General features: G+C 40.6%; 1 protein-coding gene across 1 annotated transcript in view; it reads left to right on the top strand.

Moving 5' to 3' along the window:
• The window catches only part of LOC140736638 (pappalysin-2-like), a 115,009-nt gene that overhangs the window by 28,189 nt on the left and 58,860 nt on the right, over nt 1–27,960 (top strand). Inside the window, exons 4-6 of the mRNA XM_073062452.1 lie at nt 1,069–1,201; nt 23,006–23,115; nt 26,967–27,038. Coding sequence (XP_072918553.1) covers nt 1,069–1,201; nt 23,006–23,115; nt 26,967–27,038 — 315 coding nt within the window. The remainder of the gene's footprint in view (nt 1–1,068; nt 1,202–23,005; nt 23,116–26,966; nt 27,039–27,960) is intronic.

The raw sequence follows: 27,960 nt of genomic DNA, 5'->3' as shown, positions 1-27,960 counted from the left end.
GGTGATCTATCCACTTTCAGACCTTTCAACTTCCCAAGCACCTTCTCCTCAGTAATAATGACAACACTCACTTTTACCCCTGTCTCTCAGGAACAAGTTGGCTGGTGTTTAACACAATCAAGACTGACACAAAGTACTTATTCAGTTTGTTCCAAATTTCTTTGTTCCCGTTTCTTCTTCTGCAGCATTATTTGCTGGCAGCTTAATGCCCACTCTTGCCTCTCTTATACTTGTTGTATATTGAGATGTTGCTTAAAATTAAATATATTAAGATCAGTGACACTTTACTTAAAGCTTCCTATTAAACTTTGTCTCTTACAAAATACCTGTTGTTCCCTTGTTAATTCCACAATTTTGTCCCAGAAAATTTTCCAAACTTTGTACAAATTAGGAGCTAGCATAGGACACTCATCCCTTCCATAGATACTGTATGACCAGCTGAGTTGCTCTTACACCTTGGGTGTAATTCTTCCCCCCCACCCCCCCCCCCCCCCCAAATCTGCTGTGCCCTTAACAGGATCAAGCCTGAACTGTTTGTTCCCTAACATTCCTTAATTCCACATTCTGGTCTATCTGTACTAATCTACTATTTCAACTGTTGGTTTTGGAAACCCCTCTGAATAACTTTTAGTGCATTAACATCCTTCCTTGAATAAGGAGACCAGTACTATACACAGCACTCTAGGTGCCGTTTCCCAGTTGTGTCCTGTAATTAGAACATTAAGTAAAGAGTACATTCCTCCATCTTTTGTTGAGCTTATCAGTTTAGTGTCTGTCGTGGGGATATTAAATTTATTTTCACTATCGACTTGTCTCATTTGTTAGTCCTTTACTCAGCCCACTGTATTTCTAAATCATGAATCCTTTCTCATGCACTCTTTAATGATGGACCCTATGTGCAAGTTTGCCTATGGAGTGAGTGCACCGGATTGCATTGTTGCTCTGTCTGGGTGACACAACACTTTGATATATGTGCTAAAGAAAATGAGAAAGACATAAGTTGACACTTAACGTTAATGTACTAGCCAGTATTATTGACATAATATTCTTTTATTTACAATTCTTTAGGGTCCAGTTCGTTGCACTAAAGATGGCACATGGACAGACAACTTTAACTTATGCGACGTGGTGCATGGAGACTGCCTGCCTCCTCCAGAACTAAATTTGATGGAGTATCTTTGTGCCGATGGCCACGCAATAGGTACTGAAACCATACACAAATCATTTCTATAATTCTTGCAGGAATTGTGCCTTTCAGGTTTACAGATGCTGAATTTAAACCAATGCAAATGTGAAGCACTTCACCTTGAGTAATTTGCCAAATATTTTGAGGCAGATTTCTAGGGTATGCAACTTTTCCAATGTTAATTATTCCTGTGTTCTGGAAGTAAGTGCTGGAGCAAGTCTCCAAAGAGAGCATCCTGCATCACACACACTCCCAGACTTTCCATTAGGAACCAGCCATAACATTAATGGTAATGTCTTAATATGAGAGAATTCAGTGGGGATGAAACAAGATACCATTAGAAAGGGGGTATATGATGTCTCCATGGGCCTAAGGACAGATAAATACCCAGGGTCTGATGAGATCTATTCCAGGCTGGAAAGGGAGGCAGAAGAGGAGATTGCAGAGATCCAAGAGAGATTTTTCATATCTTCGCTGCCTACAGATGACTTGCAAACAGTGAATGTGGTATCTGTAATCAAAAAGAAATTAGTGATAAATCAAATAATTCAAGGGTAGTATGTATAATGTAAGTATTATGGAAGTTAATGGAAAAATGTGCTGATGGACTAGATTAATTTATGCTGGAATAGCAGGAAAGAATCAAAGATAGCATGGTTTTGTTAGCAAGAGATCTTGAGTGATTAACAAATGAATCTTTCAAAGAGATAACAAAGTATATTGATGAAGACAGTGTAGTTGATGTGGTCCATTGATAATGTCATGCATAGGATAATGGCTTGAAAGTTTGGGTCCCTTGGAACTTAAGGCATGTTGACATATTGAATCCAAATTGGCATGATGGAAGGAAGATTGGAGATTGTTTATTTGCTTGGAAGACTGTGAGCAGTGGTGTTCCACTGGGGGCAGTGCTGGGACACTTAATGTTTGGATGTGAATATAGGGGATGAATACGCTTGGAGATGACATATAAATTAGTAACGTTACTGACAGTCAGGAGAGTAATTTTTGGTGACAACATGGTTGATAAATATTGAGACATTTTTCTACTAGTGGAAGTGTCCCAAATAAGTGGTCACAGTTACAGTCTAAAAGGGAGGCAGTCATTTAAAACCAAGATATATCCCACTATCTGGCAACCAGAAGCACAGCGCACACCAAGAATGAAGTAATTGTTCATCCAGATCAGATGCAGCACAAAAACACAATCAGATAAAGATCATAGAACATAGAATAGCAGAACACATGAATTAAAAAAAATATAAAAATACATAAGATAACTTATACATTATACATTGATTGTATGTCCATGAAGTGATGCTAGGCACTGGAGTGTCTGTACATAAGATGACTAATGGGAAATTATAAAGTAGTGGTGGAGTTAGTGCATGGAGCTGTTGACCAGTCTTACTGTTTGGGGCAAGTAACTGTTTTTGAGTCTGGTGGTCCTGGCGTGGAGGCTATGTCGCCTCCTCCCTGATGGGAGTGGGACAAACAGCCCATGAGCAGGGTGGGTAGAATCCTTTATGATACTATTGGCTCTTTTCTGACACGTTTCTGTACATATGTCATTGATCGTAGGTAAGCTGGTGCTTGGAATGCCTTGGGCAGTTTTGACTACCCATTGTAGAGCCATTTCATAATGCAATTTCATACATGTTACAGCATGTTCAGATGCTCTTTACTGCACATCTGCAGTGTAACATGAGTATAAGTGTGCAAGGTCCAGCACTCTTTGGCCTCCTCAGAAGTAGAGGTGTTGGTGAACTTTCCTGATTGTGCAGAACGTGTTCTGGGACAACGAGAGATTGTGTGTGATGTGCACTCCCAGATTCCACTGCTGTGCTACTGATGTAAAGAAGGGTGTGAGTTCTGAAGTCCATAACTATCTCCTTTGTCTTGTTGACATTAAGGAAGAAGTTATTTGCCTGGCATCAGGCCTAGAGCTCCTCCACCTCCTCTCTGTAGGCTGGTGGTGTTGATGATGAGTCCCACCACTGTTGTCATCGGCAAACTTGAGGATGCAATTGCTCAGGTGTTTGGCTGTACAGTCATGTGTGAGCAGAGTGTACAGCAATAGGCTCCGCGTGCATCTGTGGCAGTCACCCATGTTGAGGATGATGAGGAGGGAGGTGCAGTTGTGCATCCTGACTATCTAAGGTCTTTGGGTAGAAAGTCCCAATTGCACAGTGGTGTATTTAGACTGAGGAGTAAGGAGTCTGTTTACCATGGTCTGTGGGACAATAGTGTTGAATGCTGAACTGAAATCCAGAAACTGCATTCTGACTTGTGTCCTTGTTTTCCAGGTGTGTCAGGGCCAGGTGAATGACAGATGCTATGGCATCAATCTTGAATCTAATCTCTTACCTTTTTCGCAGAAACCAGGGGATGGGAGACTTTCCTTGCTTTGGGTGGTTATAATGTGAATCTCACACTCTGAAAGGTATTGAAACTTAAATTAGTGCAGCTTTGGCAAGAAGTTATATTATCAAAATGAACATGTGCATGAAGCAACTAAGCAGTTTAGGGTTTTGAGAGGGAATTGAATGAGCATTTGAAGGAATATAATTATAATTTCCCATTAGTCATCTTATGTACAGACACTCCAGGGCCTAGCATCACTTCATGGACATACAATCAATCTATGTACAATGTATAAGTTATCTTATGTATTTATATATTTTTTTAATTAATGTGCTCTTTATCTTATTGTGTTTTTGTGCTGCATCTGATGTGGATGAACAATTATTTCATTCTCCTTTACTCTTGTATACTGGAAAGACTTTGAGTTAAATGGCTTACTCCAATGGTATCGCAATTCTGTGAAATAAAATGATCACACTGATATTTCAAACTGCTCTTCAGACAGAACAGAACGTTTGCTTTGGTAGAACAGTAGCAGTCTTATTTTTTGCCATGCGTAAATGTTATCTCACATGTATATTCAGAAAAGGGATGATTTAGGACAGCAGTCTTAGCCAACGACTGCCACCATGCAGGGTAACATAGAAACACAGAAAACCTACAGCACAATACGGTCCCTTCGGCCCACAAAGCTGTGCTAAAAATGTCCTTACCTTAGAAATTACCTAGGCTTACCTATAGCCCTCTAGTTTTCTAAGCTCCATGTATCTATCCAGGAGACTCTATTGAAAGACTCTATTAACAAAATACCCTATTGTTTCTGCCTCCACCACTGCCGCTAGCAGCCCATTCCCTGCTCTCCCACTCTCTGCATAAAAAACTTACCCCTGACATCTCCCCTGTACCTGCCTCTAAGAACCTTAAAACTGTGCTCTCTTGTGCTAGCCATTTCAGCCCTGGGAAAAAGCCTCTGACTATCTTGTTCACCTCTAACAAGTCACCTCTCATCCTCTGTCACTCCAAGGCGAAAAGCATGAGTTCACTCAACCTATTCTCATAAGGCACACTCCCCAATCCAGACAACATCCTTGTAAATCTCCTCAACAGTCTTTCTATCGTTTCCACATCCTTCCTGTAGTGAGGTGACCAGAATTGAGCACAGTACTCCAAGTGGGGTCTGACCAGGGTCCGATATAGCTGCAAGATTACCTCTCGGCTCTTAAACTCAATCCCACGATTGATGAATGCCAATGCACCGTATGCCTTCTTAACCGTAGAGTCAACCTGTGCAGCTGCTTTGAATGTTCTATGGACTTGGACCCCAAGATTCCTCTGATCCTCCACACTGCCAAGAGTCTTACCATTAATACAATATTCTGCCATCATACTTGACTTACCAAAATGAACTACCTCACACTTAACTGGGTTGAACTCCATCTGCCACTTCTCAGCCCAGTCTTGCTTCCTATCAATGTCCCACTGTAACCTCTGACAGCCTTCACACTGTCCACAACACCCCCAACCTTTGTGTCATCAGAAAATTTACTAACCCTTCCTCATCCAGGTCATTTATAAAAATCACGAAGAGTAAGGGTCCCAGAACAGATCCCTGAGGCACACCACTGGTCACTGACCTCCATGCAGAATATGACCACTCTTTGTCTTATGTGGGCAAGCCAGTTCTGGATCCACAAAGCAATGTCCTCTTGGATGCCACGCCTTCTTACTTTGTCAATAAGCCTTCCATGTGGTACCTTATCAAATGCCTTGCTGAAATTCATATACATCTACGGCTCTACCTTCATCAATGTATTTAGTCACATCCTCAAAAAATTCAATCAGGCTCGTAAGGCATGACCTGCCTTTGACAAAGCCATGTGGACTATTCCTAATCATATTACGCCTCTTCAAATGTTCGTAAGTCCTGCCTGTCAGGGTCTTCTCTATCAGTTTACTGAAGTAAGACTCACTGGTCAATAATTTCCTGGGCTATCTCTACTCCCTTTCTTGAATAAGGGAACAACATTCGCAACCCTCCAATCCTCCAGAACCTCTCCCGTCCCCATTGATGATGCAAAGATCATCACCAGAGGCTCAGCAATCTCCTCCCTCGCTTCCCACAGTAGCCTTGGGTACATCCCGTCCGGTCCTGGTGACATCCAAGTTGATGCTTTCCAAAGCTCCAGCAGATCTTCTTCCTTAATATCTACATGCTCAAGCTGAAAAGTCTAATGTAAGTCATCTCTACAATCACCAAGATCCTTTTCCGTAGTGAATACTGAAGCAAAGTATTGATTAAGTACCTTTGCTAACTCTTCCAGTTCCCTACACATTTTTTCACTGTCGTTGTCCTATTCTTTCACATCTTATCCTCTTGCTTTTCACATACTTATAGAATACCTTGGGCTTTTCCTTAATCCTGTCCATTAAGGCCTTCTCATGGCCCCTTCTGGCTCTCCTAATTTCATTCTTAAGCCCCTTCCTGCTAGCCTTATAAACTTCTAGATCTCTATCATTACCTAGTTTTTTGAATCTTTTGTAAACTCTTCTTTTATTCTTGACCAGATTTACAACAGCCTTTGTACACCACTGTTCCTGTACCCTACCATCCTTTCCCTATCTCAGTGGAACATACCTACGCAGAACTCCACGCAAATATCCCCTGAACATTTGCTACATTTCTTCTGTACGTTTCCCTGAGAACATCTGTTTCCAATTTATACTTCTAAGTTCCTGCCTGATAGCTTCATATTTCCCCTTACTCCAAGTAAATGCTTTCCTAACTTGTCTGTTCCTATCCCTCTCCAATGCTATGGTAAAGGAGATAGAATTGTGATGACTATCTCCAAAATGCTCTCCCACTGAGAGACCTGACCTGACACCTGATCAGGTTCATTTCCCAATACCAGATCAAGTACAGCCTCTCCTCTTGAAGGCGTATCTATATATATTGTCAAGAAACCTTCCTGAACACACCTAACAAACTCCATCTCATCTAAACCCCTCACTCTAGGGAGATGCCAATCAATATTTGGGAAATTAAAATCTCCCACCACGACGACCCTGTTTTTATTACTCCTTTCCAGAATCTGTCTCCCTAACTGCTTCTCAATGTCCAAGTTACTACTGAGTGGTCTATAAAAAACACCCAGTAGAGTTATTGACCCCTTCCTTTTCCTAACTTCCACCTACAGAGACTCCGTAGACAACCCGACCATGCCTTCCTCCTTTTCTTCATCTCTGATCAACAGTGCCATGCCCCCACCTCCTTTGCCTCCCTCCCCGTCATTTCTGAAACATCTAAAGCCTGGCACAAGGTAGCCATTCCTTCCCCTGCACCATCCAAGGCTCTGTAATGGGCACAACATCAGAGCTCCAAGTGCTAATCCAGGCTCTAAGCTCATCTGCTTTGTTCATAATAGTCCTTGCATTAAAGTAGACACATCTCAAACCATTGGTCTGAGCACATCCCTTCTCTATCACCTACCTATCCGTCCTTGCGCACTGTCTCCAAACTTTCTCTATTTGTGAGCCAACCGCCCCTTCCTCTGTCACTTCAGTTTGGTTCCCACCCCCCAGCAATTCTACTTTAAACTCTCCCCAGTAGCCTTTGCAAACCTCCCTGCCAGGATATTGGTCCCCCTGGGATTCAAGTGCAACCTGTCCTTTTTGCCTCAAAGAAGGTCCCAATGATCCAGAAATCTGACTCTCCATCCCCTGCTCCAATCCCTTCAGCCATGCATTTACCCTCCACCTCATTGTGTTCCTATCCTCACTGTCATGTGGCACAGGCAGAAAGTTGGGCCAATCCGGACAAGTGGGTCCACTCTGTTTGTTTCTTGTCACACACAGAGGTTACACTATCTGGTATACAGTCCCAGTGAACATAGGGGTCACTCTGCTTTTGAGCTGTTCTGGAGTTTTCAGCCTGATAATTTGGTGTTCTACTGTACAGGATCCCATCTGAAGTCTAACCATGCACCAGCTGTTTTCTCTATAGTTGGAACAGAAGAAGCAAATACCCAGCTCCTAAATATTGGAGTATGGCGTAAGACTCAGTGATGTTTGGGGATCAGATGTTAGCCTATGTTCTCTGCTGTATAGCTAAAGTCTCCGAGTACGTAAGATAGAGTAGGTCACTACCAAACACTGAGAACAGCTCTCTTTGATGTACTGCAGTCCAAATGAGAAAAAATCTGGAAAACAGTTGGAGGTGGCATGGGAAGATCTGGGTGGCTGTCTTCAAAGTAAGTTTATTATCAAAGTACACATATGTCGCCATATACAACTCTGAGATTCATTTTCATATGGGCATTCACAGTAAATCTAAGAAACACAATAAATCAGTGAAAGACGGCCCTCAACAGGGCAGTCAAGCAACCAATGTGCGAAAGACAGTGTCTGGGTTGATTGATAGTCTGGTTCAAATTGAAGTAATTGGAGACCTTTTGTTTAGAGAAGGAATACTGAAAGCTTCTGAAGGTTCGTATTTTAAGAGTGGGTCAGAATTAGGTGGTCAGGAATGGACGTGGTGTAATAGTTAACATTGCAGGAGGAGCAGTTGGATTATCAAACATGTTTCTCAGTTCCTGAGTATTTAAGTTCGTGACAGTAACTTTAAGGCAGACAATTGAAACTTATATTGTTTCATGTCGGGACATGGTTGCCAAAGAAAAGCAAGTGAGGCACAGAAACAGGTTGTAGTAATGGGGAAATCCCTGGCCCCGGGGATTGGATGTGCATTGTGTACAGATGCAGCTGTGAGTCCCACTTATGTATTGCATCTCAGGTCTATTAAGAAAATGGATATCATAAGTGGAGGAATTGGGTTTTCTTGGAACTAGCTGCATTGGAATAGTTTTGCAAGAGATGAAACTTTTTTTCTAAAATATTTGGTATGAATTATCCAAGTATTTAACCATTCCACAGGTTTTTTGCATGTCTCTCTTTCACTGTTGACGTGGCATGTGCAGAACAGCTGAGACTTTTGGGATGATATGACTAACAGAGATCAGTTTAAAGTTTTCAAATATACATTCATCTTTATTAAATTTCAAGTTCAGCCTTACAATAACTTGAAATACATTCCTATGTCTTGTCATCATGTTCTTCGTTGGATGAGCCAATACTATTATGTCATTCATCCATGTTTCACCACCTGTAAAGTGGTCATAGATCACACGTTTTTGAATTGAAGCAATATCAAAAAATAAGATCTTGTACATCCCAGAAGAGTTAACCCCACACCCCCTCACGCTCTCCATAACCTTCAAAAGCCTTGAACATTTAACCAATTCACTTTGAATGTTATTAATGACTCTACTTCCAGCTTCCTTTCAAGCAGTACATAATAACAAATGACCATGTTTAAAAACAATTCGTAACAAATGGCCATGTTTTTAAAAAATCCTTATCTTGCTTCTGGTTTGTACGCCAATTGCCGTGAATCTGTGTCCTTTGGGTTGCTGACAATCTTGCCAGTGGAAGTAGCCTTTGTTAAACCACTCTTTCTAAATCATTCATGATTTTGAACAGTTGTGACAAAACTCCTAACTCTGAGGAGTGTATAGCAGAACCTCCATAAGACTGAAACCACTCATCCCTGGCGCTGCTTAAGTAAATCTCATGAGCAATTCCCCTAAAAACAACATCATTTCTAAAGTTTAATGTCCAGATTTGGACATTTATTGTAGCTGAGGTTTAACCAATGATTTGTGAAGTCTTTACATTTCTTTTGCTTTAAGACTCAATGCTTCTCTTATATAAAGCCAGGAATCTCGGGTTTTCCTTACCAACTTTCCCTGCCACCTTCAAAGGTTCATGCCCATATATCCTGAGATATGGCCCTTTTAAAATTTTAATATTTAGTTTATATTGCTGCTCTGTGAGTTCATTCCAAAAAATATCACCTCGCACTTCTTTGTGTTAAGTATTATCTGCCATGTGTCTGTTCTTTCTATGAAGTTTCATTTTTAACTTTTCCTACAATGCAGAATTTGCTTTTCCACATGGTTTTAAGCAGAAGTAACTTGTTTATCAATCCTGATTCCATTATTTTCTGGCAAAGAGTTCACAATTCCCACAAGGAGGTAAGAGTTAGCTGAAGATAGGTCACCCTTCTTTATACATATTACATCTGGTAACCTACGTATTGAATACAAACAATAAAGTCCTGTGCAGTTTCCAGCTAGCAGGTCATTATTAATTTTGTGGGTTGTATTGAATGCCATAACTTTCTGGTATCTTACTGATTAATGCATTTGAGTAAAATTCAGATATTAACCCTCTTATTTCAAGCAAGCTAACAGCTGCATTAAACCATAGACCATCTAACCAAATTACTATCTCAGTGATTATTTTAAAACAGATTTTAAGAAAGATTTTGTCTATGATCCTATAAACCCTAATATCCTACATTGTGGTAAGAAGCAAATGCTTTTATAATGTTTCTGCTATTTTTCCGAGTCCCCTTTAACAAATAAAAATAAAGTCTACTCTCATCTTCCTATTCTCTTGTAAAACTGGGATTAACCTGAATTCCATTTTAGGCTGAAGAGGAGCAAATTGAGTGAAAGGTCTCAAAAGCGAAAAATGACTACGAGGTATTATGTTTTGTAACTCCAAAACGTAACAATGAACAAATAACACAGGAACCAGGAAACATGGCTACTTAGTTTTTACTTTCCTTTACTGTAGTGAGGTGTTCACATATGATGTGGTGGTATAATGATGTATGCCATTCACATACTTCTTACATCAACCCATAAGGAATTATATAAACAACAAAATGCTTAATCAAAGCAATATATTTAAAATATCACTGGAATATTGAATGCACTACACTCCTCCCTGCTTTTATATGTGTATATCCCTATGTGTGTGCATGTGTGTATATACACACACATTTTCTTAAGGTTGTCAGAGCTGGGGCTGGTAATGTGGACAGGCTCCCCCTACCTATTAAATGCTCCCAATAACATACACCTCAAATAACCTCTGGGAACCAAGTCCAGCTCTTGACCTTTACGTGTGGTTCAGCTCCGAGGCCTGACAGAACCATTTCTACTGACAGAAGAAGGGGCAAAAACGAGTTACTGGTGCTTTAAAACCAGTCACTTCGGGCAGATGGGGCTCGTCAGCCTCTGCTGCCTTGTACCTATACCCACTCATGGGCAAAGCTTCGGGAGTAAACCCAGAGGGAAAAATCCACAGCTGGAGTCCCTAGGGTAGTCTTATATTGAATTCAATGTTGACTGGCAACTCCTGCAACGCTGCTGGTCAAAAAAACTGTATTGATCTCTGCCATTCCTTTTGGTTCATTAGCTGTGTAGAGAGGGGAGCTTGCTACATGGGCAACAGCTTGCTTTCCATATCGTACATCCCAGGCTTGTGTATCTAGACAGCTAGGATGCAACATCCACAGCAGTCAACTCATGGGGGGGGGGGGGGTGTGTGTGTGTGTGTACACACACATTTTTTCTCACCCCTTATAGGTAGTGTGTATGTGTATTTTTCCCTCAGTCTTAGGTTCTCTACCCAACCTGAGAGCTTGAGGGTTTGGTGCAGTGTCCTTGTTGCTCCTACTAGTGTGCTCTTCTTCTGAACTGCGATTCCAGATGTTGTTCTGGGGATTTGTTGGAGCCACTCTCCCAGTCCAGGTGTCACAGCTCCAAGTGCTCCTATCACCTCCAGGATTACTGTAAAACCTTCCACATCCTTTCTATCTGCTTTTTTCAAGCCCTGGTATTTCTCCAACTTCTCATATTCTTTCTTCCTGATTGTGATGTTACTTCCGTTTAAACGTACCATGGGTTAACAATGAAGAATCATATTCTGGAAGAATTAGAGAGCCTTTATTTACAGTAATAAACAAACACGTCTTAACCCAGTCACGTGCTGGAACATTCTAGTAATCCTGTGCATGCTCAGTGCTCTGTCCAATCATGCACTGGCACATCATTGCAGGTGATATCACCACGTCTTTCTTTCCTTATAAAGAAAAACACAATTAACAACATTAATCAAAACACATCTATATCAGATAACTGAATCTCTGAAGTTGGCTCTTCCTTAAGGTCTTTGTGATTTCTTCTTAACACTGCTCCCTCCTCTGTTTGGACCATGTATGATCTGGTCTGTGTCCATGTGTTCATTTTATCTTGTATCCTCACTTTGTCTCCATGTCCTTCAGACAAACATCTCCTTAGATCAGTCAATTCACGCTCTACTTCCATTTGTAATGAAATATGTATCTTCTTTTCTTCATCTTATTTATTCATTAGCAGTGTAATCTCTTTTTTATGCTGAGACTTAGTCATTTCAATAAAACTTCTCAATTCCTTCACCTGTGCATTCACTTCTTCCTTATACTGTGCCCACTGTAAGCATTCTTGCTCTAGACAGTGATGAAACTGAATCTCCTATTCTCTCAATGTCTCTTTCATTATCACTTGCATTGAAGCAACCTCCTCCTGCCATTGCTTTCTCATATTGTTACGTACACGTGACACATGACTGGGGTTGAAGCTATACTGGACTTGAGGTAATGGTCTTGTGATGGTGGAGTGACGTCATTTTCCCGCCAGTAGAGGTCATGTGACAGGTTTTTTTTACAGGGTATAAAAGGAGGACCCCTCCCTGTGAGGAGGGGGAGTTCGTGGCTGGATTTGCCATGTTGACTTCATGCCACTGCGTGATTTAATGTTATGACGCAGTTTAGTTGAAAGATGAAGTTTTATCTAATGCCTAAAGTTTAAAAGGTCATTGCCAGCAGTTTCTTTATAACACTACTAGTTGAGATTCAGTGGAGAGTGAAGATTGGAGTTCGGGGGTTAAAAGATCGAGGCAAATTGATTTCGAAAGTGAAACAGGTTCAACCTTGTTTGATCCTTATTTGGAAGGAATTCGTTGACTGTTCTCGTGTTAATCCCTGTGAAATATCAGAAAGGATTGGGAACAGTGTTGTAAAGGAAAGGTCAGTGCCTTTAAGCCGTTTCGTTTCGTAAATTCTTCGTGGGAAAAGTTCGATTTGGGAACCGAAACAACACGACGTGAAAGAGAATTTAATACGTCTTAAACAGTCTCTCCCTTAAATGGACCATGAGCATTTTGAACTTTTGGCAATACTACTTTGAAGAACTGTTTTTTTTTGCAACATCGCTTTAAGAACTGTTTAAGCTTCATTGCTTTAAGAACTGTTTAAGCTGCCGCACAGCAGCTGATTTCCGGTTACGTTAGTGATTTGTTTACTTTTGTGGGGTTTGTTTTCAGTGTTTAATAAACATGTTATTTGTTATAAAAACCCCTGCCTAACTCATATATTTATTGTTGCTTGAATCCGTAACAATATCATCAATTGCCTCCTGTTTGGTCGAATTAGAAACTGCAGCTACTGCTTTTATATTCTCCATGTCACATTTGCCTCCATGAGCTGGATCTGCAGTTGAATTACATCACCTTCCACCGACTGTAATGCAACATTCTGTCTCTTCAGCTCTGTGTCACTATCCAAGACTAAAACTCTTCTCACCAGGTTAAGTCTTTCACAGGTAGATAAACCCAGAATTGACTGTACATTTTTTGGCACGACCACAAATGAAAATGTGTGCACAATATTTTTGTGTGATACCTTGGCCATGCACGTTCATTTAGCTGGAATGTCTGTACCTGAACAACCAGTCACTTTTATATTCGTCTGATGTAACTTCGGTCTTGGCTTTAAAGCATTATACTCAGATTCTGCAAGAACATTTACTTGTGCTCCAGTATCAAGTTTAAACAGAATATTGTTTTGATTCACTTTCAACAGAATAGTCCAGTCATTCTTACTTTGTTAAGACGTACAGAAAGACTGGATGAACTCAGCAGGTCTGGCAGCATCCGTTGACTGCTCCTTTCAACGGATGCTGCCCAACCTGCTGAGTTCATCCAGCCTTTTTGTACATCTTGATTTGACCACAGCATCTGCAGTGTACTTTGTGTTTACTATTCTTACTTTGTTTATTTTCACAAAGCACATCTATATAAAATTCCTCACGTTCATCTTCAAGCACAGCATTTACTTGTTTCATTTTATTTTCCTTCTTTCTACTTTTACGACAGTGTGAAAAATGATTAATCCTACTGCAGCCATTGCAAATTTTGCCATATGCGGGACACTGATTTGGACAATGTTCCCGTGCACAGTGATCACATGACTTTTTTTCTTTCAAATGCCGTCTTGCTGTCTGTTGGTTTTGTCAATGTATTATTATCTGTCTTGATATATTTGAGCTTTTTTACAGCGTTTACATTGCAGTTTTTGACAAAAAGCTCTTCAGCCTGCAACATCACGGTCTCAGATACTTTGCAAAGTGCCAAAGCTTTTTCAAAATTTAAATCTTACTCTTTCAACAACCTTTCTCTCAGAGCATTATCTCGAATGCCACAAACAATTCTATCTTTAATGAGAGAGTCCGTGAGCAATCCAAACTCTCATGTTCTACTACGCTTTCTTAGCTCAGTAACATACTGATCAATTGTTTCAGCAGCTCTCTGCGCACATGTCAAGAACTTCTATCGCTCCTACGTTAAATTACACTTAGGTATACAAAATACTTCAGATCTGTCCATTATTGACTTTAAGTTGAAACTATCTCTATCTTCAAAGACAAAATTATTATATACCCCTACTGCATCATTCCTGATTGAGGCAGAAGCGCAGCTTTGGTTTTTTCCGATTTTTCTTCATAATTGATCGCCGATAAGTACAGTTCAAACTGTTGCTTGAATATCCTCCAATTCTCAGCTACATTGCCAGTCAGCTGAATTTTTAGTGGGGGTTGTAAACCTTCCATTTTACTGTTTACAGTCCAAACATTTTTTTCCATTTTTTTGTGATTATCTTCGATTCTCGATTCTCAATTCTCCTGTATTATTCTTCCAGAACAACTTCTGACACCATGTTATGTTAGTTCTGTTTAAACATACCGTGAGTTAACAATGAAGAATCATATTCTTGAAGAATTAGAGTACTTTTATTTACAGTAATAAATAAACACGTCATAACCTAGCCACATGCTGGAATATTTTAGCAATCCTGCGCACGCTCAGTGCTCTGTCCAGTCATGTACTGGCACATCATTGCACGTGACATCACCACACTGATGTTACTGCCATTTGGGATTGCCACATCTATTACTGTTGATTTCTTCTGTTCCTCATCCAGTATAACTATGTCTGGTTGGTTGGCCAGTACTTGCTTATCAGTCTGTATTTGGAAGTCCCACAGGATCTTAACTCTGTCATTCTCCACTACCTTCGCAGGTGTTTCCCATCTGGACTTCAGAGTGCCCAATCCATACTCAACAGAGATGTTCTTGTACACAATTCCTGCAACTTGGTTGTGCCGTTCAGTGTAGGCTATCCCTGCCTGCACCCTGCTACTAGGTGCTGGATGGTTTCAATGGAGTCCTTGCACAGTCTGCATCTTAGGCCTTGTCTGGTGGGATAGATGTCTGCTTCTATTGCTCTTGCATTCAGCGCCTGTTCTTGTGTAGCCATGAGCAGCGCCTCTGCGTTGTCCCTCAGCCCTGCCATTTCCAGCCATTGGTGCTTGGCAAGCTGCTTGATCCACTGATCTATCCCAGGCTACCAGACAAAGCTTTGACAAAGCCTAGATGACCGGCATGTAGCTCCTCCAATGCTTTAGCTCTGAGCTTGGATGGTGAAACAACTCTCAATCCCCACAAAGGGCAACCTCTGTTAAGGGCAAGTTCATCCCAATGCTGTTAAAAATGGGGAACTGGAATTTTGGCCACATATTCCAACCATTTTGGGTGGCCATGTAGAGCTGAGACAGTAGGACCTTTTCTGGTTTTCCTTTGGATCATCTCTCCAGTAATAGGGAGACTTTCAACCTTGCATTAGGGAGAATATGTCAAGAAGAGAGTCCTCTTCTTGTAATTTTTTCGGATATTTCCTTTTGCAAGGGTAAGTGGGACAATCCATCAGCATTTCCATGATTTGTTGTCCTCTTGAATTTGATCTTGTAATTGTGTCCTCCAAGAAACAGAGCCCATCTCTGCATTTGTGCTGCTACTGTTAGTGGAACACCCTTCTATGGATTAGAAATGGACACTAGTGGCTGATAATCAGTAATGAGGGTAAACTCTCTCCTGTCCAGATACTGGTTGATACATTTTACACCCCAAACGAGACTCAAGGCCTCTCTGTCAATCTGTGCATAATTTGTCTCTGCAGCAGTAAGGGAACATGATGCAAAGGCTATAGGGAGTTCATTTCCATCACTCAAAACATATGACATGACTGCACCTATACCATAAGGCGAGGTGTCACAGGCTAGCTCCACTGGATGATCTGGATAATAATTTATGAGTACAGTGCCTTGCATCACCATTTCCTTTACCTTTTGGAAAGCCACCTCCTTGTCCATTGCCATTTCTTCTTGATCTGTAGTAATGAATTCAAGAGCACAGTAGTCAGGTTTGGCAGGAACCAGCTATAGTAAAAGGATCAGAACTGTGACACATCCTTTGGCCTTGGGGCATCCACCACTGCCTGAATTTTCTCAGCACACTTCTGTATCCTCATGCGTCAATGATATGACCACAGTAAGTGGTACTTGGTTTGAAGAATTCACATTTGGCATGTCATGCTCTGAGCCCATGATCTTCTAATCTTTTTAACACTGTCGTGAGATTTTGGAAATATTCCTTCTCATCCTCACCCTTAAAAATGATGTAATCCAGGTATTACTGAGTGCCAGCAGCCTTGCGGTACCTGGTCTATTGCTTTCTGTAGGTGCAGATGCTATTCCAAAAAAGAGCTTATTATATCAATAACTCCCTCTGTGAGTGTTTATGGTGAGAAACACTTTGTGCTCTTCTTGCATCTGCATCTGTAGATAGGCCTCAGCTAACACCACTTTGCTGGAGGGTTTCACTCCAGAAAGATTTGTAAGGATATCCTCTATTCTGAGCAGAGGGTACTTGGTTGATGGTCACCTTACGATCATTAGAGATTCTGACTGATCCATCCTTCTTGGATAGTCGGACCACTGGCATTGCCCATGTGCTGTACTCAAACTTGAAAAGAATTCCTTCAGCCTCCATGCGATCTGGCTCATTGGCTACTTTATCACAGATGAAATAAGGAACCAGATGGGCTTTGTAAAACTTAAGTGTGACATTTTCATTGTACATGACTTTACCCTTGATACGTTTGAGTCTTCCAATGCCATTGCTTGAACACTGCTGTGGCATACCCAGCACTTTTCTTAATTCATTTTCAGTTGACTCTATTCCAGGGGATGTGGCATGCAAATTGTGGATGGATCTCTGATCAAGTTGTAGTTGTCTCAGCCAATCATGGCCCCATGATGCTGACCTTCTTGTTTTTACCACATATAAGCCCAATGTGGCTTGTTGGTTGTTGTATTTCACTGTTCTGAATGTTATTTCCACAGGAGTTATTTTTTCTCCAGTATAAGTTCTCAGTTGGATATCTGCAGACTTCAGTTCAGTCTCTTTGAAATGCCATTCAAACTCTTTTTCTGTAATGATTGAAAAAGTTGAGCCAGTGTCCAATTTCATTTTATTAATTTGTAGCTCACTTCTGGTGTAAGTCATATTGCTTGTCTATTGCTAGTTTTAGTATTGTAAATCTCAAGGCTACCCAGTCCTGTGTCACTCTCATCATTATCAGATTTTCATCAACAGCAAGCAGATTAATGCTCTTTTTGAAACTGCAACTTGACTTTTTATCTTTTTCTCTCCCCTGGGCTGTTCATTTATTGTTATTTGTTCTTTTAAATGTGAATTGTGCTTCAGTTAGGAGCCATTTTTGAATGCTGTTTTGGAAGATTACACAAACTAAATGATCTCCAAGTGCGCCATTAAGCTCATCACTGAACTGACAATGCTTGGACAATTTCTTCAATTCAGCCATGCAAGCTGAAGTGGACTCCCCTTTTGATTCTGCCTATGAAACCTAAAGTGGTCTGCAATCAACAACCATTTTGGTTCTAAATGTTCCTGCATTATGTTCACAGTATCAGCAAAACTCATTTAGCTGTTTTTGTTGGAACAGTCAAACGTCTAAGCAGTTTCTAAGTACACTGTATGGTTTTACACCCATTACACTCAGTAACATTGGCATCAGCTATTCCATTTGCTATAAAATACTTCTCAATCCAGTCAGTATACATCATACTGCTATCTGTTGTGCAATTGAACACGCCTATCTTTCCGATGTAGCCAGCATTTCTGCTTTTTTTTATTGAATCTGTGGTAATTCTCGCTGTTTGTCAATTTCATCCATTTTCTGCCTTTGTTCAAACTCAACCGTCCCTCTCCCCTTCTGAAGAAATGCGTTCTGTGCTTTTTCTTTTACTCAAAATGTCTCTCTCCCCTTTTGAAGGAAAAGCATGTACTGTGCTTCAACAGGTAGTTAGTAGGCTCATTCATTTTAAATCCATCTCGTCGTCACTGTTAAGGTTTGTAACTCATAAAATGAATGGAAAGAAAAACACGAGAGCCGGGAAATGTGTGTACTTAGTTTTTGCTTTCCTTTTCTTTAGAGAGGCGTTCACATATGATGTGGTGTAATAACCTAAGCCATTCATGGACTTCTTGTATATACCCATTATGAATTATATAAACTACAAAGAATACTTAATCAAACAATATAATTAAAATATTTCTCAAATATTGTTAAAATATTGAATACCCTATATGAGGTATATTTCTTGTGTAGATTTACTTGATGAAAGAGTAAATGGTGAAGGTTAGTGTTTAATCGTTTTTTCAAAACTAAACATTATTCATATAAACATACAGAAGTTACAGTGCAGACAATACATGTCTTTAGATATATTCATAGTGTCATCAGGTCAGTGCACTCTATTTGCAAAGCACCATTGTGGCCTCTGAACAAAACTCCCATTCTGTGTGCTGAGACTGTTACACTGGCCTAAGCCCCTCAATGCCCAGTGGCAGAAGGAATGTATGTAGACTGTAGTCTTTCCCCACAAACACTTTCCACTAGATGTACCAAGTTTCAGTGTGCCTCCTGCACATACTCCTGCATCCTGGAAAGGTCCAGTCAGCAGTAGTTACCTTAAAGATTTTTTGAGGTGCTGGAAGACCGACAAGTTTCAGGCAAGTGGCGATGGCCACTCGGATGGTTTCCAGAGAGCTTGATGTTTGTCTCTATATGCAGCCCTCAGGCCACACTCTGTAGACCAGTGTCTTCTGTCAGGCAACTGCATGAGGTGAGCATTCTTTTTCCAGATCCTTTTTTTTTGCAAATCCACAGCTCGCAAAGAGATGGGTGATTGCCTCACCTTTATTGCAGCCTTCTCGAGAGCAGTGGGTGAAGCACCAACTGTGTGGGAATGATCCGGCAAGGAAGGCCTCTCTTACTGCCGGCCAAGCAAGATTTTGGTTCTTGTTAGTGAGTTTTAGCCTTGGCATTTTGTCAATCTTTTTGACAGTTTGCTTGGAAAATCCATTCTGCCCTCATCCCATAGGGCTTGCTGGTTGTTCCATGCTGACCACAGCCTAATGGACTTGTTGGCAGAGGCATTTTCCAAAGATATTCTTTTCATGAAAGGTAGGTGACACACCACAGAAGCATGATCCATAGCTGACTGTGGCTTTGTCAACCTTCAGGTATCCATTCACATGATTTATTCATTTTAAATGCAACTAGCTCTTCCAATACATCTTCTTAATCAAATTTTAGCTCATCCAGAATGTCAATTACATCTTTCTACAGTAAGACCCCAGCAGTACTGATGCACCATCAATAACTCTCTGAGATGTGAGGCGAGATATAGGCTTTTATTGGCTGGAAGAAAGAACCAGCAGCAAGAGACCATCACACAACATCCTGGAGACTGAGGCCGGGGCTGTGTCTCCAATCGCCTTTACACTGGGGTCTGTGGGAGGAGCCACAGGAGCAGTCAGCGGGGGGGGGGGGGGGGTGTGTGTCCAGACAGGTATATGTAGTTCACCACAAGTACCTCCTTCCGCCATGAAGTAATATTCTTATTTAGTACATGAGCCATGCTACTGGCTTTAGGAATCAACTATATTTTAGGCCCCTGGTTCCCTTACATTTTCCTTACAAACTTTTTCCTGTTCAGTTGCGTTGTAAATTTGGTTTCCCTTTATTTCTTCTTGTCTTCTCCTCCACACTTTCAGGAATCAGCATAGTTCTCATTTGTGTTAACTGCAGTGACATCTTTCATGTGACCTTCATTTCTATTTTATTCACCTTGTGGTTATCCATGGAAATCAGGCTTCCAATACCCCTCTCTTCTTACATACCTACACCGTGGCAGAAACATCTACACTTTGAGTGGCTCCCACTGTTGAACTGAAATTTAGCCTGTCAAATCTTGATTCTAGTTTACATAAGACAGACCTATTCCACTGAAATTGATGCATCTCCAATTAGCTTTTTATCTCTTTTGTGTGGTAACTCTAAATCTTACGATATTGTGTTCATTGTTTCCTTGATCTTTTTGTCATTTGGTCTGATTCATTACCCAGAACAAAGTTATACAAAGCTTCCCTTATTTGCCTAGGAACTTTCTGATGATAAAGTTCAGACAGAGAATTATGAAGGGCATGGATTTGATAGACAGAGGTAAACATTTCCCCATTGCAGACGTATCTTAGCTAAAGGTAAGACATAAGTAGTGTAGATAGGATAGAAAGAAGCCTTTTTTCACCAAGGGGCGGGTGAACTTGGATTGCTCTGCCTGAGAGAGTGGTGGATGCAGAGAATTTAAAAATATCCAAGAAGTATCTAGACAAGCATTTCAGTTGTCAACATATAAAAGGCTATGGAGCCAAGAGCTGTTACATGGATTAATGGAAAGTCAGAAAATGTTTAAGTACATTTAGTATCAATGTAGAAGTGGTGTATGTCACCATATGCTACATTGAGATTCATTTTCTTGCTGGGATTTACAGGACAATAAAGAAATACAACAGTGAAAAATTATACAAAATTAAAGACTGAAACAGCTAATGTAGAAAAAAGTCAAATTTTGCAAATATTGAATATTGCACACACGCACGCACACACGCACGCACGCACGCACACACGCACACACACACACACAGAGTATATGTATATGTAAATAAATATTCATGTATTTACTGTGTGTGTATGTATGTCTGGATGGGGGGATTCTTGATGATGGATGCTGTTTTCTTGTGGCAGCGCTTCTAAATGTGCTCAAAAGTTTGGAGGGCTTTGCCTGCAATGGACTGAGCTGCATCCACCACTCTCTCTAGACTGTTCTGCTCCAGGACCTTGGTCTTTCTGTACCACGCAGTGATGCAACCTGTTAGGATAACCTCCACTGTGCTTCTATAGAAGTTTGTCAAAGTTTTAGGTGACATGTTGAATCATCCTGGCACCATCCTCATAAATTTCATCTCCAATCTTTCAATCTTATTGATGACCAGAAGTGCATGTTAGGCTTCACCAATGTGTTATACACCTTCAACAAAACATCCCAGCTTCTGTACTTGGTACTTTAATTTATGATGACCAATATGCCAAAAGCTTTCTTAATGACCTTATCTAACTGTGACACCATTTTAAAGGAATTATGCTCCCAGGTCCCTCTGTTCTGCACACTCCTCATTGCTCTCCGCTCACTGTGTAAGTCCTACTCTGGTTTGTCCTCCCGAATTGCAACATCTCACACTTGTTTGAATTAAAATCCATTTGCCATTTTTCAGTCCACTTTTCCAGCTGGTCCAAATCCTGCTGCAAGCTTTGAGAGTTTTCCTCACTGTCCACTACATCCCCAATCATTGTGTCATTCACAAATTTTTCATCCAGATTGTTGATAAAGATGACAAACAACCACAGACCCAGCAACGGTCCTTGTGGCACACCACTAGACACAAGTATTCAGTTAGAAAGACAACCATCTATCAATACTCTTTGGCTTCTGCTCATCCAATTTGCTACCGCATCTGAATGCCAAGTGACTGAAACTTCATGGCCAACTTCTCATGCTTGACCTTGTCAAAGTCCATGTAGACAACATCCTTTCCTTCATTAGTTTTCCTGGTAATTTCCTTGAAAAACTTAATAAAATGGGTTTGACATGACCCACCATGCACAACATCATGTTGACCATCCCTAATCAGTTCCTGTCTATCAAAATACTCATACATTCGGTCCATTAGCATACCATCCGATACCTTACCACTACTAATGTCCAGCTCACCAGTCTATAATTTCCAGGCTTATTTAAGAACCTTTCTTAAGCAACAGAATAATATTAGCTATCCTTCAATCGTTCAATCCTCCAGAACCTCAACCATTCTAAGGACATTTTAAATATCTTTGCTAGGGCAACTGCATTTTCTGCACCAACTGCCCACCCAAGGTCTGAGGGGATACCTTGTCAGCCCGTGGGAATTTATCCACCTTAATTTGCTTCAAGACCGCAACACCTCCTCTGTAATCTGTATACAGTCCATGAGCTCATTGCTGTTTTGTCTCATTGCTATATACTCTGTGCCCATTCCTGAGTAAATACAGATGCAAAAAAAAATCCATTTAAGATCTTGCCCAGCACTTTCAGCTCCATGCATTGATGACCACTCTGATCTTCAAGAGGACCAATTTTGTCCTTCACTATCCTTTTGCTCTTAATATAACTGTAAAGCCTTTGGGATTCTCCTTTACTTTGTCTGCTAAAGTAACCTCATGCCTACTCTTAGTCTTCCTAATTATTTTTCTTAGGTGTTTTCTTGTATTTCTTATACTCCTCAAGTACATGTTAGTTCCTTCCTGCCTATACCTGCTATGCATCTCCTTCTTCTTTGTAAGCAGGGCCTTAATATCTCTTGAAAGCCAAGGTTCCCTAAACCTGTTATCCTGTTATTCTTTTATTCTGACAGACTCATACAAACTCTGTACTCTCAAAGCTTCACTTTTGAAAGCCTCTCACTTACCAAGCACACTTTTGCCTGAAACCAACCTGTCCTAATCCATATTCCCCAGAACCTTTCTGATGCCATCAAAATTGGCTTTTCTCCAACTTAGTACCTCAACCCAAGGACAAGAGCTATCCTTCTCCAGAGTTACCTTGAAGGAGTCTACCATCTTCTCTTGATGGTAGATGTCCTGGTCCACATGACAGGTGGGTGAACAATTTTGGTCTTTATGAGAGTCCAATGTCAGAGCTGGATTAGCAGTTCTGGTTTTCATGTTTTTGCTAGAGTTCTGAACTTGAGAGGTTATACAACAGCAGTTTGCTATGGAATTACTGACATCTCCCACTAAGTTTAGACGAAGTTATTTCAGAAGTAGCTGAAGAATATCACGTAATGTAATATGGAACACGAACTTTTATTTTGTATTTTGATGTCTTTTGCTCAGCATGATTTCAACTGTGAATGTGCTTTGCTGTTTCAGGTTCTGAGTGCATTCCGTCTTGTGTGTTACCTCCCAGTGATGCCGTGGTTTTGCCCAGCAATATAACTGCAGATACAATGGAGCACTGGATGGAACCACCTAGAGTGCAGGTGAAGATTAATTTTAGAGATGAGTTATTGTGGCTGGTAGTGATTGTCCACTGATGTGTTGTCCAAGGGATGGTTTTGGAACACCTCTATGAACCAGGCCTTGATATATTGAGGGATCTTTTATCAATTCATTTAGCTGTGCGATTTATGCTTCTTGGCCCCTCTATCAAAGAAAAACATCTCTTTTTCCTCCTCACTGGACCCTTGGTGATTTTGAATGTTTCCATTAAATCACTCTTCACTGTTCTTTACGCTATGGAGAACAGTCTTAAATTGTGTGTTTTATCTACGAATTCCTCATCTCAGCACAAAATCTTTCCTGCATGTTCATTAAAATGTTAATATTCTTTCTCAAGTGCTGCGACTAAACCTGCAAGCAAATCTCTACAAAATGCTGGAGGAATTCAGCAGATCAAGCAATTTCTATGGAGGGAAATGATCTGTCAATATTTCACACTGAGACCCTTCATCAGGACTAAAAGTGCATCTCACCCCAAAATGTCACTGTTTATTCCTCTCTTTCACTGCTGCCTGATTTGCTAAGTTCCTCCAGCATTTTGTGTGTTGGTCTGGATTTCCAGCATCTGCAGAATCTCTTCTGTTTAAGCAAAACTCTAGTTGCAGCCAAAACTACACTATATAATTTCAACTTTACCTCCTTGCTTTTGAACGACTTCTCTCTTGTTTCTGAAGCCAGGGATCCAGCTTTCTTTCAAATTGTTTTATCTGTCCTGTCCCACTGGTCATATCCAGTCATTTATACACAAGTTTTTCCTTTTCAGTGTTACAGCCTGATTCCCATCTGCTTGCAAAGTTAACTTACCTGTTTACACCATTCCCAGTTGCATTGGTTAACTACCTTGTGAAGATGATGATTTTGGACCTGTTGATCTGAAACCCTCTTTCCTCTAGAATTGGCCCCAATCATTTACCATGTGTTTTCATTCTCTTACAAGTGGCCTTGATTTCAAATAACCATTTGAAAAGTTTCTAGGGGGATCCATTACCTGGCTGCTTTTGAGGCCATGAATATGAACATTATAAATATTCTTGGAATCATTAGCCTTGTTGAGTCTGTATATGTGAATGGTGTTTAAGAGTCTGTATACATTAATAGTGTTAGACTGTAAGACATCTAACTCTGTACAGGAGCAATGAGCCAAGGTGCCATAGGCATATTTTTGGGCACCTATTTATATCCGTCCTGCCAGAAATTCAGATCAGCTTTATTCTTTGATTTCCCATGAACCCTACAGATTTCTTAGAATTATTTGAAGATTTTCTTCTGTTCCTTGCCACCCTTATTCCTTCTAGTTAAAATACATGACTTATGTCCCGTCACTCCATAATTACTTGTAGTGTTTAGAAAATCAGGAGTTCAGCTCTTTGAGTAAAAGGTATTAGGTCTTCTGATCTTTCACTCTTCAACTAATGTGTTGGAGATTTTCCTGAATATTGTTCTGAAGTGCAATGCATAGGATTGTAAAAGACTGACAACCTTCAGGAATCTCAGGCTATTCTCCTGGGCATTGCTGTGATCAACTCAGGCACGGGACTAATGGTGCATGGGCAAGAACTGAGACTTCTTTTGCTCCCTTCCCTTGAATATTTTTCATTGATAACCATGAACAATTTTAGAAAAAGGAGGAGTTGTGATAGTGAAAGGAAAAGGCTGTTCAACAAGTCATTGGTGTTGCAGGTTTGTGTTCAAATGATGAAGTTTCTGAGGGTAAACATAGAAACATAGAAAACCTACAGCTCAATACAGGACCTTTGGCCCACAATGCTGTGCCAAACATGTACTTACTTTAGAAATTACCTCTGGTTACTCATAGCCCTCTATTTTGATCCATGTACCTATCCAGGAATCTCTTAAAAGACCTTATCGTATCTGCCTCCACCCCCGTCACCGGCAGCCCATTCCACACACTCACCACTCTCTGAGTAAAAAAACTTACCCCTGCTATCTCCTCTGTACCTGCTTCCAAGCACCTTGAAACTGTGCCCTCTCGTGTTAGTCATTTCAGCCCTGGGAAAAAGCCTCTGACTATCCACATGATCAATGCCTCTTATCATCTTATATCATCTTATCAGGTCACCGCTCATCCTCTGTCGCTCCAAGGAGAAAAGGCCAAGTTCACTCAACCTATTCTAATAAGGCATGCTTCCCAATCCAGGTAACATCCCTGTAAATCTCCTCTGCACCCCTTCTATAGTTTCCACATCCTTCCTATAGCGAAGTGACCAGAACTGAGCACAGTACTCCAAGTAGGGTCTGACCAGGGTCCTATATAGCTGTAACATTACCTCTCAGGTATTGAACTCAATCCCACAGTTGATGAAGGCCAACACATCGTAGGCCTTCTTAACCACACAGTCAACCTGCGCAGCAGCTTTGAGTGTCCTGTGGACTCGGACCCCAAGATCCCTCTGATCCTCCACACTGCCAAGAGTCTTACCATTAATACTCTATTCCGCCATCATATTTGACCTATTAAGATGAACCAAATCATTGATAGTCTAGGGTCTGTGCCAAGATTATAGTGACCCCTCCAGTTCAGGGCTAACTTAAACCTGGCTGTGTGAGGCAAATCTCTTGACTAACTGCGTAACTGAGTCTCATCCTACCCAGGATAAAGGAAGTTACTGCTTTCTGAGGCACAGCAGGACAGTGGCACTTGGAATGTGAAATAAGCACATTATAAATTACATGAGCACCGCATTTTAAATCATTTTAGTAGGAACCATCTTTACACTATACCTGCAAGGGGATAAGGAGAGACCCTTATCCAGCATGTATGGGTGTTTGTTTTAAATAATGCTAACCATAATTTTTTCGTAGCTCCTTTATAGAATTCACATGGGCCAGTGTGTTTTACTGTCAGATGTGCTTTTTGATCTTGTTTTATCTTCCCTTCCTCCATATCTCTGCACAAGCTGATCATGATTGATGTCAGCCTCACTCTTCAGCATTGGCTTTGGGGTTTGCCAGGACTGTTTGGATCCAGATCCCGTTTCATCCATGTAGGAAAAAAGATTTGATGTCAGAAAGCTTTTGACATCAAGGCAGGATTTGACTCTGTGGCATCTAGGAACCCGACAGAAATGGTCAATGGGAATCAAATGTGTAATTCTAAATTGGCTAGAGTCCTGGGAACACTGAGAGAGCCTGACTGCCTCCCTATAAGTATTGAGGAATGAAGAACAAATCAGAGTCTGGGTATTTTGGGATTTGCCTCCTGACTCCTCAAAGTCTTCCTCATTTCAACAAGATACAGGTCAGGAATATGATGGAATACTTCATACTTTCCTGGATGATTACAGCTTCACCCAAGCTCAAAGTTCCATCATCATCCAGGATAAAGTTGACCTCTACCATCTTAAAGAATAGGGGCAGTAGTGTATAAGAAAACACCATCAATATGTTCCTCTTCAAATTGTCACTGGGATTAAATCCTGAAACTCTTGCACCCATGGCACAGAAAGAGTACCTTTCTCTTGGATGGCAATAGATCATTCAGGCAGTTCACCGCTATCTTCAAGGGCAGGAGGGATGGATAAGAAATATTTATCTTGCCAGCAATGTCTATACCTGTCCATGAACAGTAATAGAATGTTCATAACATAGTAATATGCCTTCCTCATGGGTCAACTTGGTACATCCTTGCAAATTCCATTTTCCATCATAAATATTCCTTTGTAGAAACTGAACTGCAAAATTTATAATTGTTTTCAAGCTAATTTGGACATTCCAGTGGTGATAGAAGATGATTTATAAGTACAGGTATGTATGTCTTATTTAATGTGATATGTAACTTTTGTTTTAATAATACCAGCATGTTTTCCTGCAGAGTATTGTGTGCACAGGACTGCTGCGATGGTATCCAGATCCCCACCTCGTCCATTGTATTCAGTCATGTGAGGTAAGTTGCAATATTTCATTACTGACATAACCGTCCCATCTCTGATGTCCCTTTGCCATTCTGCTGTCTTTCTTTTAAGTTGCTTTGGCTGTATGCCAACAATGCCAGTTCCCTTCCAGAGATTTAATCTACACAGGACTCCTTTTCAATCTTGTTCCTTCCTTGCTGCCAGTAGCAAGGAGAAAACACGAAGATGAGCATATCACCTAGGAGTCTTGAGCGAGACCAGCAATACAATGGAAACGTAATTTCCCTGAAGGGTCAGAGACAGAAGGATACACTTGGGCCTCTTCCCTGCAAACTAATAAAACTGGGTCAAAGTATCCAGAAGTACAGTTAATCAATTCAGCTATATTAGTCAATACAAAATGTGATTTATGAATATTTTACATAACATGGTGATTCTTTATTTACTATGTTTTCTTTTGGGACAAAAGAAAATAATTAAAAAATAACGTGTTCAAGAACTTGATCTGATTTACCTGCAAGAAGGTTGAACAATTCTAATATTAACATTCTTTGTTTTTCTGGGTATTAAGGAAATGAGCTTGCTGGGTTGAATGGCCTTTTCTTATGCCGTGATTTCGCTCTTCTTTTCTCTCTCTCTCTCTTTTCTAATGTATCAGAAAACTAAAATATTAAGGACAGAAACTATCATGGAATATGTTTAAAAATTTCATAACATCAGTGTGAAATTTGTTACTAATCCTTTTAATAGAATATGATGATGGAAATAACTAATTGAGGTCTTTGAGGTCTAATTTTCTATTTTTGAATGCATTGATATATTCTCCCAGTTTCACCCTATTTCAGCAAAGTATTCTTTCCTGGGATTGTGATTTGGTCACTGAGACTCATTGCAATGTCTGTTACTCAAGTGCTCACGTTTACCCACAAATGCTGTAACTATACCATGATACTT

Source organism: Hemitrygon akajei, chromosome 12 (genome assembly GCF_048418815.1).
Source record: "Hemitrygon akajei chromosome 12, sHemAka1.3, whole genome shotgun sequence".
Lineage (NCBI taxonomy): Eukaryota > Metazoa > Chordata > Chondrichthyes > Myliobatiformes > Dasyatidae > Hemitrygon > Hemitrygon akajei.
Note: the sequence above shows the minus strand (reverse complement) of the source record. Positions and strands in the feature narration are given on the sequence as shown.